Source organism: Sarcophilus harrisii, chromosome 2, assembly GCF_902635505.1.
Source record: "Sarcophilus harrisii chromosome 2, mSarHar1.11, whole genome shotgun sequence".
NCBI lineage: Eukaryota > Metazoa > Chordata > Mammalia > Dasyuromorphia > Dasyuridae > Sarcophilus > Sarcophilus harrisii.
In genome coordinates, this window is record NC_045427.1 from 142,996,562 (window position 1) to 143,014,778 (window position 18,217).

At 33.2% G+C, this 18,217-nt stretch overlaps 1 protein-coding gene across 3 annotated transcripts in view; it reads right to left on the minus strand.

Moving 5' to 3' along the window:
• ANAPC1 (anaphase promoting complex subunit 1) overlaps positions 1–18,217 on the minus strand; it is a 133,038-nt gene that overhangs the window by 85,206 nt on the left and 29,615 nt on the right. For all 3 annotated transcript variants that reach the window (XM_031950992.1, XM_031950991.1, XM_031950993.1), the window contains exons 14-18: positions 11,486–11,620; positions 10,418–10,558; positions 9,674–9,734; positions 6,258–6,445; positions 746–820 (exon numbers count right to left, since the gene is read on the minus strand). In XM_031950992.1, coding sequence (XP_031806852.1) covers positions 746–820; positions 6,258–6,445; positions 9,674–9,734; positions 10,418–10,558; positions 11,486–11,620 — 600 coding nt within the window. The remainder of the gene's footprint in view (positions 1–745; positions 821–6,257; positions 6,446–9,673; positions 9,735–10,417; positions 10,559–11,485; positions 11,621–18,217) is intronic.

An 18,217-nucleotide genomic window follows, 5' to 3' on the forward strand; every position in this document is an offset into this window, starting at 1 on the left:
GATCATCTTTAGAAAAATTTGGGAAGGTGGGGGGAGAATTCATATCTGGATAATAAAGTGATAAAGTTGGAGGAGGGGATTGACGTGCACCCTGCATGCAAAAAAAAAATTTAAAAAAAAAGCTACTATATGATAGCAATTGAAACAGTAATTGAAAGAGATAAAAGATTAATCTCAGGTATGGATTAAGTTATTATGATACTGCAAACTACTACACTATAGCTGGTTGGTTGGTTTTCTTTATTCTCCAAGAGGACCAAAATAATATCACTTTGCTAAAGTTGTGTCCAACTGTGGCCGATCAGACCAATTCTAGCTTGGCAAGCTTTGCTAGAGGTTGGACATAAATAGTTCCTAAAGATCTGTGATTTCATCATTATGATAATTCTTTCTTTTGCTAAATCTAAACCAATCTGTAACTTCTAGTCTTAGAAAGAAGCCACAATAATGGCCTCAAATATAAAGTTTTATCAGCCAATTATTTGTAAGATAAAATAGTAAATACCTTTTTCATTTCCCCCCCTAAATTGATCAATGGCTTTGATACCAGAAAAATATAGCCTCAAAAGCAAAACATTTGGGTTTAGATTTTTATTTTTATACTTAATGTCATGTGGATGCTATCCATATAAATTTGACTCCCTGGTTAATATCCTAATTTTCAATAGGTACCTGTAGGCAAACAATGGAAACAATAAAACAATAAAAATCGATAATACAAATACCAACGAATCACAATTTTTACCTCATCTGATCCAGTGTCAGAAGGCCTTGCTTTTTTGGGTGCTATGACTGGAGAAAGAGATCCTTCAAAGTCAAGCTACAAAGTACAAGTTCCCCCCCAAAAAGAAACAAAAATTTAAGTTTATTATGCAATTTCATTAGAGAAAACTCAGTAATTCTTGTGTTAAGAAGTAACTCATCATAAACAAGTATTACCACATCATATTATCACATGATATATCATAATCAAAATGTACAGACATTTTAAGAATTCTTATGTACCACCACTAACAGTTAAATTATTCGACTTTAATTTACTGCTAGAGACAGTCAATTCATCATCCAACATTTAATGAACTACTAATCCTTCAGGGGAGGGGGGAAGGAAAATGGACATTAATAAAATAGAGAACTTTCATGCATTCTTGATGAAAAAACCAAAGCTGAATAGAAAATATGATATTCAAACATAAAACTCAAGAGAAGCCTAAAAAGGTAAACATAAAAAAGTAATCATAAAAGACTCACTTAAGTTAAATTGTTTACATACCTATGTGGAAAGATGATATATGTATTTCCTAATAATTTTATCATTAGGCCAGTTTAGAAGGACTCTACCTTTATAAAGGCATGAAGATGAGTCAATTAAATTGGGACGATCTTCAATGAATGAATGAATGAATGAATGAATGAGGGAGAAAGAGAAGCCCTGGGAGAATGGGAAAGGGAGAGACAGAATGAGGAAAGGGCACAAGGAAAACTTCTTATAATAAAAGGAAAAATGGGGGAGAGAGGATGGTAGTCAATGCTTGAATCTCAATCTCATTAGAACTGGTTCAAGAGGGAAGAAGATAGAATACACCTTAGTTGGAAATCTCTCTTACCTAACAGGAAAATAAGAGGATGAGGAGATAAAACATATGGGTGTAGGGGAAAGGATGGGCAAGGAAGAGTAGGAAAAATGACAAAAGAGAAAACAGAGTAGAGGCAGTGGTCAGAAGCAAAACAACTTTTTGAGGAGAGAGAGAATAAAAAGAGAAAGAAAAGAATCAACAGAAGAAACAGGATGGAAGGAAATACACAGTAATCATAACAGAGGATGTAAATGAGATGAGTTCACCCACAAAATGGAAGTGAACAGCAGAAATGGATTAGAAACAAGAATCCAACAATATGTTATTTACAAGACATGTAACTGAAAGAGAACGACACAAAATAAAGGGCTGAAGTAGAATCTATTATACTTCAGTTGAAGTAATAAAAGGCCATCATGATCTCAATGCAAAAGCAAATCTAATTAAAGGAGATAATCAGGGAAACTAATTTTGCCATAGGCAATGAAGTAATATAAAAATTTTTATAGCAAGTTTCTCTGATAAAGACTTCTCAAGTATAAAGGAAATTGTGGCTAAATTTTGAAAAATAAGAGCCATTCCCCATTTGAAAAATGTTCAATAGGCATAAATAGGAAGCTTTCAGAAAAAGAAATCAAAGCTTTCTATAGTTACATGAAAAAATGTTCTAAATCATTATTGATTAGAGAAACAAATTAAAACAAGTCTGAATTACTAACGCAGACCTATTAGAAATGACAAATGATGGAGATGAGGGAAAACAAGTACAATAATGAACTGCTGGTAGAACTGTGAACTAATCTGAACAATCTGGAGAATAATTTATAGCCAAAGGGCTATAAAACTGCACACCCTTTGATACAGGAATACCATTTCCCATAGAGATCAAAGAAAAAGGATCTATATATGCAAAAATATTTATTGCAGTTCTTTTTGTGGTAGCAGATCTGGAAATTCAGGGGATGCTCAAAAATTGAGAATGACTGAACTAGTATATGACTGTGATGGAGTATTAATTGTGCTATAAGATATGACAAGGAAGTGGTTTCAGAAAAAAAATGACAAGATGTATGTGAACTGATACAAAATGAGAATTAAAGATCATTATGCATAGCAGTAGCACTGTTGTAATGACAATCAACTAAAAGATTCGGCTACCCTGATCAATACAATGATTAAGACAATGCCAAAGAATTCATGATGGAAAAAAAAAAAGCTAACCACATCCAGAGGGAGAACTAATGAATTCTGAGTAAAAATTGAAGTAAAATTTTCTTTTGTGTGTGTGTGTGTGTGTGTGTGTGTTTTGGTGATATAGCTAATACAGAAATATGTTTTACATGATTTCATATGTATAAATATTATCATTTGCTTGCCTTGTCAATGAGGAAATGAATTTGCAACTCAAAAATTAAAAAGAACGCCAAAAATAAATAACAAAATTGGTTTTGTTGCACACTATAATGGGATATCAAAAACAAATTAAAGTTATGAACCACAACTTTTTAAAGTGCCTGCACCTAAAATCACAAGACAAAAAAATATGTACTAAGATTTGGAATTATTTCAATTTTACAGCTGGCACCTGGACTAAATGTATATCCACAACAACATGGATATTTCAGACAAAATAAGGATAAACAATCCAAGGCTTAGTACTCTCCAAAAGGCTACTGTCAACTGGATAAGGAGCCACCTTGGGTTTCAAACCTTATACCGGAGTAAAGTGAAGTTGCCACTGACACAGGCAGAACAATAAAGATAGGAAGATGGCAGAGCAGCAGAACAGTCACTGATTTCAGAATCAGAAAACCCCAAGTCAAGCTCTGGCTCTGGCACTTACAAACTATAGGATGGTAAAGAAGTCATCGAACCTCTCTGAGTCTCTGTTTCCTAATCTGTAAAACTTTCTCATATACTTCTGTGAAGAATACTCTCTGTAAACTATAATTTTACTATGAGTGCTCTTACACTACAGAAAGGATAAAAAAAAAAAGTGAATCTCAATTCTGGCTACTATGTTTCCACTAAGGGCACATTATTTATAACAAGTAATAGCACAGGAGAAAATGGTGGAATATTCTCCAGAAAACACCTTTGTATTTTAGGAGACAAGAACATATGGTCTACTCTAAGTAGAAGGAAATAAAAGAGTTAATCTAAAAATACCTAATCAAGAAACATTTATTAAACATTTACTCTGTGCTAGGCACTAGGCTAGGACTTACAAGAAAATCCAAGTTTCTTCATTCCCACATTCTAATGTGGGAAACAATATGTAACTGAATCAGCATACACAAGGAATTGACATGGCAGATAGCAGGGAAGGAATTATTAAGCCAAAGGGACAAGGAAAGGACTCTTGCACTCAATAATAATTGAGCTGACTCTTGAAGGAATCCAGGGTGTAAAATTAGAATCAAACAAACATTTATTTGGAGTCTGCTCTGCTGTGCTCATATTCATTGACACAGCTTTGGAATTTCTCCCTAAGCACTTGATCCTCTTCAATCATTCTCTGGTTGACATATAGCTAGAAGGAAATTTAGAAATAAGTATTACAATCCTTTTCCTTTTAGAAATGAGAATTTAAGTGAATTCCCCAGTTATATAGCTATTTAGTTTCACAGCCTTTGCCCTTATAGATTGCATTCTCAAAGGTTACACACCATGTAACACATAAACATATAACAAGAATCCAAACCAAGTATATTTGAACAGAACAAATATAAAGAACTCCAACCTAATGAATCTCTCGGATACATCATAAGCCAAGCAACTACCAATGAATAAGGATATTTCTCAAATATTACAACTATATTACTTAACAAACTATACAAATTAAAGTGATTCCACTCAAAAAATGAAATTTCCTCTTTCTGTGGTCCTCTTACATAACAGACAAGTTAGAGAGCTTTCTCTAACTTTCATCACTGAAGAATGATGGAAGGAAATGTGGATAATGGAGTAGATCCTCAACTGACAATAAGAAAAAGTAAAGGGGAAATGATCACTAATATTCCCTCTTACAAATTTTGGCTGTCTGCCTAGGATGAAATAGGGTGAGATATATGTTTATCAGCATGTATCCTAAATGAATAGTACATAACAATTTTTTAAAAGATGAAGGGAAGTTACCTAAGGCAGCTTATTTTTATATTTCAAAAGAATGGAATATTTATGTAAAAGAGGAAATATATAATTGCTTTCACTAACTTTTTGGATAAAACTGTTCTTATTTTCCCAATAAGATTTATTCTCAAGGAACATGATCTTTTAAAGATAGACCTGATAAAGGTAACCCAGAAACATCTTCATTTGAACTTATTCTTATACGTATCAGTCAATCAACAAACAATGAACCTAACACAGCACCTGACATACAAAAAATATTTAGTAGATATTTAATGATTGCTTGAGCTACTGTAAATAACTCAGGCTATATGATTAAATGAACTCTTCCTTAAACCTTTTCTTTTTTGTGTCATATTATAAACAGAACTCCTAACCTAGGAATTAGATTGTGTATGCTAGTGATAAAAATGGCAAGCAAGAATATTTTTCAAAGCATATTCTTAGTTAAGATTAGGGAGAAAAGAGTAGGGGGGGAGGGGGAAAGGACAGAAAATAAAAGGATAAAGAGAAAAAAGGAAAGATCTAAAAACAGAAGAAAAGTAGGGGTGAGCTTTGACTTTTATCATTATTAGAGACTAGACCTACTTTTGAGGGGAACTTTTTTTTGAAAAAACAATTGGGGCTGATTTGTTCAGGGTAAACAACTATAACGATCAAGTATCTAAGGCCCTATTTGAACTTAGGTCTTCCAAACTGCAGGATCTATGCTCTATCCACTGCACCAGCTAGCTAAACTTATAGGCAAGTTAAGTTATATTCCCATGATGACAAATTGGATTTGTCATTTAAAGAACTATTTGTAAAAGATTAATGTCCCTTGAAAACAACCCTCTTTTTTCTTTTAACCACATGTAAATAAGTTTAGGAGTGCCTAATAAGCAGGGTGTCTCTTAAAACTTTTCTCCCTTTTTTTGTGGGAGTAGAAGAATAGGAACAGAACAAGAGGTAATAAAGTGGTTCTCACAAACTAGAGGCCTCCTAAGTACATGTATAAAGATATGTATAAATGTAAAAAAAGATTGGGAATATTAGCTTAAAGAAAATTCAATGGGACAAGAATCAGAAGAAAAGGGTTCTAGATTCAATCTAGTTGTTTGATTGTAGACAATGTAATCTCTTGATGCCTTGGTCTAGTGTTAATGAGTCACATAACTGACTCATCTTGTGAGGAATGGCATAAGAATAAAATAACATCATATATAAAAGGTATTTAGAAAGGGTAAAAATGATGCTTGTAAAATCATTAAATGTTTTCCACTTATTTTTACTAGTAATAAATAATTATAATTATTTCATTTTTTTTTTAATGTTATACAGTTATAGAGTATGATTTTAGATTTTTAAGTTAACTTTGCCCTAAACAACTTAGGTACAAAATATATAAAAATAAGCAATAGTAAACTTTATTCATACATTTGATTTTTTTAGATAATGCTGATTTATTTAATTTACCTGACTATATTCTGAAAACTGTGGTGTCATTAACTATGCAAATATTATGTTGATATAAACAAAAACAAAGGAGAAAAAAGGAGCCTGACTTACATTACGGATCCATGATAAGCGGTCTGTGTTATAGCCCATCATATTCATTAGACAAGTTACGAATAAATTCCATTCTGAATGATAACTGGGTCCTCCTGGAGCATTGTGAACATTGTACCATTTGACAAGCATCTGCACAGCTACCTCTTTTGGCAGTATAGACTTGACAGCTTGTAAACACTTTTTTACTATCAGAAACAAAGGTTAGTTTTAGTATATTTTCTAAGCACACTTTTTTTTTCGCTCTACAAAAAGATTAATTATTAAAATGTTTAAGATGTCAAAAACTAGGTATTGTTTGTAAAAGACAACAAAATGAAAAATCATCAACTTAATGATCTCAAATCATTTCCATCCATTTACTGGATGGAAAAGTGGTTCAAAAGAAAGGTATTCTATTACTTATATACATATATGTGTATATAATATACATATATATTACTTACATACATATATACACACACATATATTTTTAACAATACTAAAGGCTGTTGTCCTTATCATCTTTGAAATAATTAGTATTAAAGATGACAACTTTTTTTGATGATGCAGCATTCTCTCTCTCTCACACTATCCCCTTTTCTTCTCTTCTTCTTTGTCTGTCTCCCTCTCTCTGTCTATCTCTCTCTCTCCCCCATTCAGGAATTCCCTCTACATAATTAACAGTAAAACTTCTACTTGGATCAGTATCCAATAGTGAACAATGCCATAATAATGGCAATGCCAGTTATAACAATAGCTAGCATCCAGATGGTGCTTTAAGGTTTGCAAAGCATATTATCTCATTTGAGCCTTATAATAACCTAATGAGGTAGGTGCTATTCCCATCCCTATATTAAGAGGCACCTTGGTGGCAGAGAGAACACTAGACTTAGAAGCCAGGAAAAGTGAATCAGATAATTAATAGATGTGGGACTCTGGGTAAATCACTGAATCTCACTGCCTCAGTTTCTTCATGTGTAAAATGAAGATAGTATCTATCCCACAAAACTGGATCAAATGAGATAACACTAGTATATTCCTTTGCAAATCTTAAAATTCTGTGAAAAAGTATAGCTCTCTATAAAGAGCTAGTAAACATCTGTGCAGCAGGATTTTAAGTAGGTGCTCTATGACTTCCGATCTAGCCCTCTAGTCCATGCACTTTTGACACCTAATGGCATATATCTTCAGGGGTTACTGAATCATGCAGGATTTTCTGATTCTAAAGTAAATGGTATGAGACTGCTAAGTTGTTTTAGTTTAGCAGATATTCCTTCAATGTTACTTCCTGGAATCAGTATGCTTTCCTCCATAAAGCCAACTTTGTAATTTGCTTTGGGTTGAAAAACCTGTTAACAAAGTTTATTAGAAACAGGTATGAAATAAGCATAAATAAGATTCAGCTAGTCTGGGCTAGATGCCTCTGAGGTTCTGCTGCTTTGTGAAATGAGGAACTGACAAACTAGTAGTCGAGTACCTGAACTGTTAGAGCAAACCTACATGATAGCTATACCTACACAGAGGTCATTCTTATTTCCTTGAACTATTCTCAATAAGTAGCTACTATGACAAAAGAAATATTAATATATCAAGACAGACTATCATATACTATGCCAGTGGAAGAGAAGTTTTTCAATCAAGAATTATTTCTCTACACCAAATTCAAGGAAACACATGACTCAACTAATTCCCCAAGATAAGAATTGCTTTGGATCATAAAATAACTATCAATTTTCATTATCTTTACCATATTAGACACCTATTTTTCTCTTAATTTATACTTTAAGCACATTTTTTCTATTGAGAATTTAATTTCCCTTTCCAGATTGTCCCATACCTTTTATAAATATTCTTCACTTGGTGTGTCCTTTTAGTCAGATAACAAAATGTATGGACATTAAAGTGTTATAGAGGTCAGAAATAAGTAAATAAATACATGTTCTTCACTTGGTTATTTTCAAAACTACAACTAAATGAAAAGATTAACGGAACTAGATTACTCACTTAAAATTCCTATAGCTAATTTTGGTTGTAATATTTTGTTTTAGTCACCAAGTCTATTACATGTTTTTAAAGAGTCTTACGACAATTAAATCCTTTTTAATGTTTAAAAAAAAACTTCTGTAACTCTTAGTTCTCTTATCTATATAAAGGGACTGACTAATAATGTCTATAGGGCCCAATAGAGTTGCTGTATGTCTCATAGGATTATGTAAACTGCTCTACATTGCATACCTTAATGCACCAAAAAAAAAAAAAAAAAAAAAATCAGCTATTATTGTTTATTACAACTTGTAACCAAATATGTTTAACTATGCTGAAAGAAATACTTTTTTTACTTAGATTTTTTTATTGTTAATAGGGCATTCCTTTTCAAAAAATAATATGTACAAAGCCAGGACAACTTTAAATCAGTACTTATTTTAGCTGCTTCTCCACAGAAAAATTATTTCAAGTACACACATGAAATTAACATGATTAAATAAAAGTTCTCAAAAGAATTGAAAAAATTATTAATAACCACAAAAATGTTCCAAATCACTAAAAATAAAAAAAATACAAATCAAAACAACTTTGAGGTGCAGAATCATGCCTACAAAATTAGCAAAGATAAAAAAAAGAGGAAAAGAATTCATGTTGGAAATGTTGTACAAAACAAGCACATCAATGCAGTGTTAATGAACTAAGAAACTGTCTAATCACTCTGGAAAGCTATTTGGAATTATGGTTAAAAGCATGTCTAAAAACATCCAGATTCTTTGACTCAGTGATTTCATTATCATGCATATAATTTGTCAATAACAAAATGCAACATCTCACATGGAGCAAAATATTTACAGCAGCTTTTTTTTTTTTTTTTGGTAATAGCAAAGAATTATAAGCAAAATAAATGTGCATCAACTGGGAAATGGCTACATAGCTTGAATGCTAAATTATTTTATACTGGTTGTTTGGAATTTAGATCACATCTTACCATGTAATGTTATAAATAGCCAAATATATTATAACTGCATATGAAGAAATATTATTATAGTTTAATAAATGTTGAATAATATGAACACAAAGAAGCATGGGAAGACATGACCTATTGAAAAATAAAGGTTAGCAGAACCAGGGAAAAAATACAGACAATGACTACAACAAATGTTTGTTCTTTGAAAGAACAAATGGAACTGGATGCTGGGAAATAGTAATGATCAAGACTGCCTCCAAAAAAGAAACAAACGAAGACATATCTTACTTTCAAAACATACTCTTAACCATACTGCAAAAAGAACTAGCTCAAAATAGTTTTTAGAATAAAATTGTTTCAAATTCCCAAACTGCTGATGTAAAATAGAGTAATACTAATGTTGTAACAATTACATCAAATTAAAAATACTTCAAACCAAACTCAATAGCTGCATGAGATTCAAGTTAATTTTCAATCATACCTAATTCTGAGGTGGCAATTTCAGGAATGGTGATCCGAACCATTGAACCATTACTGAGTTCCTAGTAAAGTGAATGGAAATAATTATTAGGAAGTAAATATTCCTATTTATGATACATTCCTTTTTTATACACTTCTAATTAAAAACATACATTCCTATAAATATACATTCCTATTTATAAACATTTTCAAATTAATACAATGCAAAATAATAAATATTAACTGCCTATGCTATTACAAGACAATGTTTATGTAAAATCCTTTATAAATCTATTAAAACACTGAAAAACCATTAAGATGTTATTCTATACCTTCTAAAAAATATTTTAGTTCTAACAGTCTGTAAATACGCTCATTTTCTAAATAACTTTTAGCCCACTTGTAAAAATACTAACAAGCTTTTAAAATCAAAGTATACAAGTAATGATCCTTAAAATAGTCATTACTATACTCCTAAATTCTTAGCTGCATTGAGTGATCAATATTCTAATAAAAAGGGTGGAAAATCTGCAAGAAACAATAACTTAATTTAAAAAATAAGCAAGTCCTTCAAAATCTAAGCTGGCATAGCTTTATAGAAATTTTAAAGAAAACAATGCTGAGGAATACAAGGCATTTAAACAGGTGACAAAGGTATAACCATAGAGAAAAATTTCTTCTTCAAACTGAAAATGTATCCTGTCAGATTTGAAATCATGGCAATATATCTTTTTTAAATATATCTATTCACAAAATACATACGTACAAGTGTTACTCTGTTATGGACAGGATCTCTAACAGAGTGAATGTAACTTCCAAGTTGCTGAAAAGTACAGTCATCAATATAAGGCGAATCATGAACTTTTGAAGAATCTCTCAGTTCTGGAACTGGAGATAGCAGTACTACCTGTAAAAAGAAAAGAAAAATCCATCTTTGGAATGAAATCAGTATGAAAAGCTAATAATTCCCCTATACACACTAAATTTTTAAGTGTGAGTAAGATGAAGTCTAGAATCAGAAAATTTGGGTACATAAGACTACAACTTACAAATAGCTTGAATTCCAGGATATAATTTTAAATTAGTTGTTTGGAACTTAGATCACATCTTATCATGTAATATTACAAATGGAAGATGGATTCTAAGACCTACTCATAAGTTCAATGCAAAACAATCAATACAATCACAGAAAATAGCACCACCCAAATGACAAGAAAATATCTGTTTCCCAATCATGAGTTGTTTGTTGCTTGGCTGAATGTGCAGCTAACCATTCTATGTATGGAATGTTTTAAAGTCAAGGGCTAACTTTTAAAAGAAAAAAAAAAAAAACCCTCTAATTCAGTGTTTTGCAAAAGGAGGAGTTTAAGACTTTTCAGGTTCAAATCTGGGCTAAGGTCTTTCTTATCTAACTATGTAAAAAATATTCCTTTCTAACAATGTTACTGTGATTCTATTAACTGTTTATCTTATTTTATTTACTTCCCATTAGAATCCATAACCTATGACCTAGTAAATCTCCATAGACAAAAATAAAAACATATTAAAAAGTAATTTAACCCATTCATTCACACCTCCATTACTTTTTACAAACAGATGTCTCCTATCTACAACTTTAACTATGACCCTCTTTCCAGGCCTATTATCTTTTGCAGTTTGATATTATCCAAACAAAATCTTTGCCTTATTTCCAAAAGGAATATTACCTCAATTCCTGCATTTTATTCTAGATTTTTTTCACTGTTAGAAAGATGCAATAATTAAAATAGTTAGATGGCTAATAGAAGTTGTAACTATAAAGATAATTTTGAACATTTAAAAATGTATTTCTTACCTCATCCAAGGAGCCAAGTGGTTTGCTTAGAGGCTTAGGAGTACTAACACTGTCCAAGGGAGTACTAGGTCTTGGCATTGTGTTTGACATTGTCAGAGAAGGAACTGGTAGTCCAGGAATGAAAACTTTCCCTACCTTTTGTAAATAAATAAGAGAAGGAAGAAGGAAATGTTGACTTTGATGATATATGTCATATAATCATGATTATATATGAATAATTTAAAACATAAAACTTTCTTATCATCCTAAACAGTAGAATACATTGAAGATAAATAAATCACTTAAAATGAGAGTACTAATCTGAGTTTACTCTATCAGTTCTTTACTCTATCAGTTCTTTAAAAAAGCTATGATACCATTAGTATACGAGTACTCTTTTTGTTAATAAAGATCAAAATCCCTCCACAGAAGAAACTTTCACAAGCTGTTGTAGCCAAAAAATGTGTTACTTGGTAAGCCAGCCATTTTGCTCCAACTTGGTTAAGCTACACTGTGGCTGCTATATCCTCCATATTAAGTCTCTTCGGTTTGGTATGATTTTTCAGAGTTTGGGACTGAATGGCATACTCTTTTATATCTCAGGCTTCCAACCACACACACAAAAAAAATAAATAAAAACTTCATTAAGAGTATTTTTTGATTATATAATAAAGGAATCCTACAGCATTGGAAAAATATTCGAGTCCTCTTAGCTATTTAAGATTATTTTAACTACATAACAGAGAAAGCTGAAAGTAATACCACACAGATCTCAGTAGCTCATTTTACTCTTTTCTTTGCTCAAGTTGGTAATTTCTTCTCTCATCTGTTCTACAAAAAGTAATATCTTATCTCTTTGATGACTGTTTCATGTAATATGAAAGGACAATATTCTGCCATGAGCAGAATTAACACAATGATACAAAGCCTAAAAAATAGGCAATCAAGAAATGGTACCTTTGACTGGAATATTGCTTTGTAAAAATGAACCTTATTAGCAAAAAATAAAAAAGAAAGAAAAAATGGTAAAATAAGAGGTTAATGAGATACACTTATGTGGAAAATCTAGGCAGAAGCTTGATAGAAAAGATCTAGATGAAGATCATCAGGGACCAAAACAGATCCAGCATTGTAACAAGAGTAAACTACAGACCACAATGGCAAAAATGAAAAATACACAATGACTTTAAGGAAACAAATTATACAACTCTCATGAAGCATGATAGTGTAAGAATAAAGACCTTGAATCAAATGGACATCATCAACAATTCTGCCAAAAGCAAAACAGAAATCTTCTTGGCTTGTCAATAATAATTTCCATTCTTAAAAAGGTAGAATAAAAACCAGGAAATTTAATTCTTAATAATAAGGAACATGTGTACTTGCTAAAATAGCAATGATAAGACTTCTAGGGAAAAGTGAATACTCTATCTTATTTTTGGATAGAAGAGAAAGAGAAAGGAGGGACATAATCTAGCAAGCAAGCTAGAATTAAGGAGAGATTTCAATGGATTCAAAGAAGTGATAGGAAGGAGCCAATGCCTATATTCTATAGGGGAAATCAAATTGGGAATGATATGAAATAAGAAGCAAAGAGATAAAACTATCTAATGAGAATGATGAGTTGGCAGAATAGGGCCTTCCAAAAACAACTAATTACTGGAAATAACTTATTATTTCTATTATGATAGTTATTATAAAATTAAATATTATAAAAAGAAATAAGCAATAAAGAATGAATACAGAACAGCCCTGTAGTCAGAAACACTAAAACCTAAAATGGAATTGATTAGGAAGAAATGCCAGGACAATAAAAGAGGTTTTGGAACTATGCTGGGAAAAAGGGGAAGTTTAAGAAGGCTGCAACAATGAATAGATGATGAAGCAAAGGCAGAAGTAATCAACACTAATTTTGCTTATTTTCTCTGCAAAGAATATTATCATTGAACTGGAAAAGATAAAACTGAAAATGGCTAAGAAAATTAAATCCAGGATAAATAGGAAAATAGTAATCGAGCCCCCAACTGCCCTTAATGTTAAGTCCCCAGATTAGTTAAACAATCTAGAAAAATTAGAGAGCAGATTTAACTGTTGAGTTACTATCCATCCCTAAAAGATCTCACAGAATGAGGGAATAGATGCAGAGCTAAAAAAGGAAAATGTAATACCATATTTTGAGAATATAAATGAAGAGAATAAGTTTTGCAAACTATATGCCAATGAGGTGGATTTCAATTTCTGAAAAGATTCCAAAACATTTATAAAAAGATTAGTAGAAGAAAAAAGAAGGGGATTTTTAAAAGGTTCAGAAGAATAAATGAAGAAAGCCTCTGACAAAGTACAAAATTTTTGCTAAAATTCCTACAAAGCAAAAGCATAGGATTTTTAATACAATAATTTTTAAAATTATCTAAAACCATAAGCTAATATAACATGCAATATAGAAAATACCAGAAGCCTTCCAAAGGGAAATAATGAAAAATAAGGAATGTAACATTTCCAGACTTCCATATATTATATCAAAGTAACTATCAAAACTATCTGGAATTGGTTAAAAAGTTGAAATGTGCATCAATGGAATAATAGACAAGAAAGAAAAAGAAATAACTAAACTATATATATATATATATAAAATAGTAACTTTTGATTGACAGAATCCATGCCAGGGTAATTTTTTTTTACAACATTATCCCTTGCACTCACTTCTGTTCCGATTTTTCCCTCCCCCCCTCTACCCCCCCCTCCCCTAGATGGCAAGCAGTCCTATTTTTCCATTTCGCCAATTTTATTCTTTAGAGAGCTATTTTCTGTTTCCAGTTCACTAATCCTATTTTTCAAGGATTTGTTTTCTTTATCCACTCCGTCTTTAAATGAGTGGAATGACTTCTCCAGTCTCTCTTGCCAAGCCTCCCTCTTCTTTTCCCATTTTTCTTATAGCTCTCTTGTGAGAGCCTTTTTAATTTCTCCTATGAGATTCATCTGTTCTGAGGAACAGATGATCTCCTCCTGTGGGGATTCACCTGGAGATAATCTGTTTTTAGTCTCCTCAGGGTTTAGAGTCTGCTCTCTGCCCATATAAAAGCTGTCAATCGTTAAGGTCCTTTTCAAATTTTTGCTCATTTTGTTAAAGAATCAGAGACAAACTAGGAAAGAAAAAAAAAAGGAAAAAAATCCCAAATGGAATGTGCTTTCTTTGGGGGGGGAGGGGCTGCGTGGTGTTACCGAGCTTCCTCTACAGACTGTGGGGGCAGCAGCGAGGCACTAGCAGGATTGTGCTGCGCCTGCGCTCTGAGACTCTGAGAGCGTGCTGAGACGCTGTGGGGGAGGGGTGGCCAGGTCCCGAGAAACTCCAGCTGTTTGGGGTTGTATTCTTCACACACACACACACACACACACCCCCCCCCCCCCCCCCCCCCCCCCCCCCCCCCGGGTGTTTTTAGCTTCTCTGCTGGGCTACTGACTTGCTGCCAGGGCAAAGTATCCAATCCTGTAGCAAAGCTCTCCCCACAGAGACAACTGAGATCACACCCCAACCCCCTCTGGTCTGCTCAGCTGTGAGCTGCCTGCCGAGCTCTCACTGCTGCTGTCTGCCCTCAGCCTGTGCCCGATCTAAAACCGTCCCGCCCTCGAGCAAAAACAGACCTTTCCTGGCGAATCTCAAGGATGTCCTCTCTTGGTAACTGATTGTGGGTTTTTTTTTTTTTTTTTCAGTCAGGCATTAATTCAGAGGCTTGTAATGAGATGGATTCTGAGAGAAAATGCGGAGTTTACACAGCTATGTGCCTCCTCGCCGCCATCTTGGCCGGAAGTCTTGAAATAACTAAACTTGATAACTCATTGTCTGATATACTACAAATCATAAATTACCAAAAACAAGAACAACAACAAAAAAAATCTCCTTATTGATTGCTAGGAAAACTTGGAAAATAGTTTAATATAGATTAAATTTACATGACCATTTGCACTGGAAAGCACAAGAAACTCAAATGTATACCATATCTTATTAAAAATCATACTATCAAGAAAATTTAGAAGAGAATGCAATTGAAGAGGGGACCCTGAAACTCTGAAAATTCTTAAAGTAAAAAATATCTCCTTCAGCTCTGCCTCAGTGATCCTGCCCGGAAGGACGAACAGTTTCTTCTTTGTTATTTGGGTGGAGTTGGCTCAGTCCTGAAACTCATTGAATTCAATTCAAATTCTAGCTCAAGGTGAAACCCGGGGAGGAGCCAACTTGGGACTCTATCCATGGCCCCCTTCAGCTTGTAGCCATAAAAGAGCCAAACTAAAACCCTGTCTTTATAGAGCTTCCAAACATACCATCTTATGCCATGCTTAACATGCCAAGGAGCCTCTGTCCACTGGAATACTCTTTCCAGTGCCATCCTCTCTTTAATCTCACCTATTTCCCTAACCAGACTTTATGCCTCTGTCAGGATTTCTAACCTTACGTCCAATCCCCATAATGAACTCTTTTTATCAATCTAGGTTTTCAGGTCTGTAAATTCTTTTACAGAGAACCTCTGCACCACCAGAAGGGAGTCCCCAAGACTCCCTAACCTTGCGCCGAATACCAAGGGGTTGCAAAGGAGCCAAATCTCTCTATTTGGTTCCCTGAACAGCGAACCTGCCACTAGACCTTATCATTTAACTCCCTGACCAGCAGAAACCCTAATTTCATTTTGGTTCCCTAAATCTAAACCTCGTCACAATAAGTTATCTTTCATAGTTATGGAGAGATGATAAATTCTTAAAGAGAAGTTAGAGGCAATTACAAGAGATAAAACATAATTTTGGATACCTGAAATTGAAATGCTTTTGTACAAACAAAATCAATATATCCATGATAAGAAGGGAAGTGGTCAAATAGGAAAACATTTGTATCAATGTCTGATAAAAGTTTGATATCCAGGATAGACAACAACAAAGACCATTTTCCAAGAGAAGTAAAGGATATAAATAATTCCCCAAAGAACTGCCAACTATAAGTAAAAACATTAAAAATGCTATAATTCACTAATAACAAATCCAAGTCAAAGCAACCTGGAATTTTACTTCCTATCATAGGAACAATCAATGTGGAGGGCATGTAAAACCCTAATGCATTATCTGAGGAACTGTGAATTGATATCACCATTCTTAACAGCAATTTGGAAACATTCAAATAAAGTGAATAAAATGTCCAAATCCTGTCTCAGATATTCCATTGCTAAACAAATATCTCAAAGAGATAAATAATAAAAAGAAAGACTTCATTTTTACCAAAAACATTTATAGCACGACTTTGTACAGTTGCCAAAACCTGAAAACAAAGGAGATATCCATCCATCACTTTGAGGAGTGATTGATTAAAAAGATACATTAAAGAAATGGAATATTGTGTTTTCATAAACAATGAACAAATAAATAGAAAGCATAGAAAGATTACATGAACTGATATAAACTGAAGTTACTCTAACCAGGAAAACAATGAACATAATTTAAAATGAACAACAAATATTGGGAATGTTATGAAATTATAAAGAACAATCTTGATTCTAGAAGAGGATATGAAAAGATGCTTCTTCCCTCCTCCTTTGCCAAGGCTAAAGTCCATTGAGTATGAAATAGATACATGACAAAGAAACATACCATTTTACCAAATATAATAAAGAGGGAGGGAAACTGTTAAGCTATGTTCCCTTTAAGATTATCACTCTTAGAGATTGTCTCCTTTTCTGAGATCAGGATCTCCCAGGCTCTAAGAAGTCTAACAGAGCCCATCCTCCCAGGATAAGAGAAGCAATATTATTCAGGGGCAAATCAACTCCCATAGAAATTCTAAATTCTCATTCAATTGAGGAATCTTGGTCTGATCAGCTCAGGCTGTCTCAGCCCCGACCAAGATACCCAATCTAACAGCTTCCTACAGCTAAGCTGTTTTGCAGATGGCTCATGTACTTTGCTAGGATCCTGCCCACTGAGCATTCTCTCAGCGCCAAAACTACATTTCCAAATAGAACTCTGCCACTATAGAAGTCAGTCCCTTAGCAAACAGATTTCTATCCAACAACAAACTTTCATTTTGCAACTAATAATTCAGGAATAAGTGAATAATTCTTTCACTTTTAAACCTGCGGCGATTAAGGGGATATTATAATAACTCTCTTATTGCCACTAACCTCACAACCACCAGAAATTGTTGAACATTCAAACTGCATCATATAATACTAATATTACTAATGCACAAAGTTATTATTGTTTTCTTAATTGCCAAAACAAAAGGTTATTCTTAAACTTCACATTCTCCTTGAATTCTATGCAGTCTTTAACACTGCTGATCACTCTATGTTCCTTGATCTTCTCTTCTCTCTAGATTTTTGAGACTCTCTTCTGGTTGTCTTCCTTCCTGACAGCTTCTCAAACTACTTTGCTAGATCTTGTTCCAGATCATATTTTCTAAGCACAAGAATCTGTATATTCTTCTTTTCTCCATCTACTTCACTACTTCCATCTATTTCTTGGATACTATTACACATAGGGATATCATTAATTTCCATGGATTTAATTACCATTTCAAGACTGATTATTCTCAAATTAACATACCCTGCCCCAAACTCCCTTCTGATCTCCAGTGTCACATCTCTAAATGCCTATGAGACACCTCAAACTGGATGCCCAGTGGACAGCTGTCCAAAAATAGAACACAGTATTTTTTTCTCCAAAACCTCCTGTGGGAACCATCCTCAATTCCTCATCATCTCTCATTCCCCA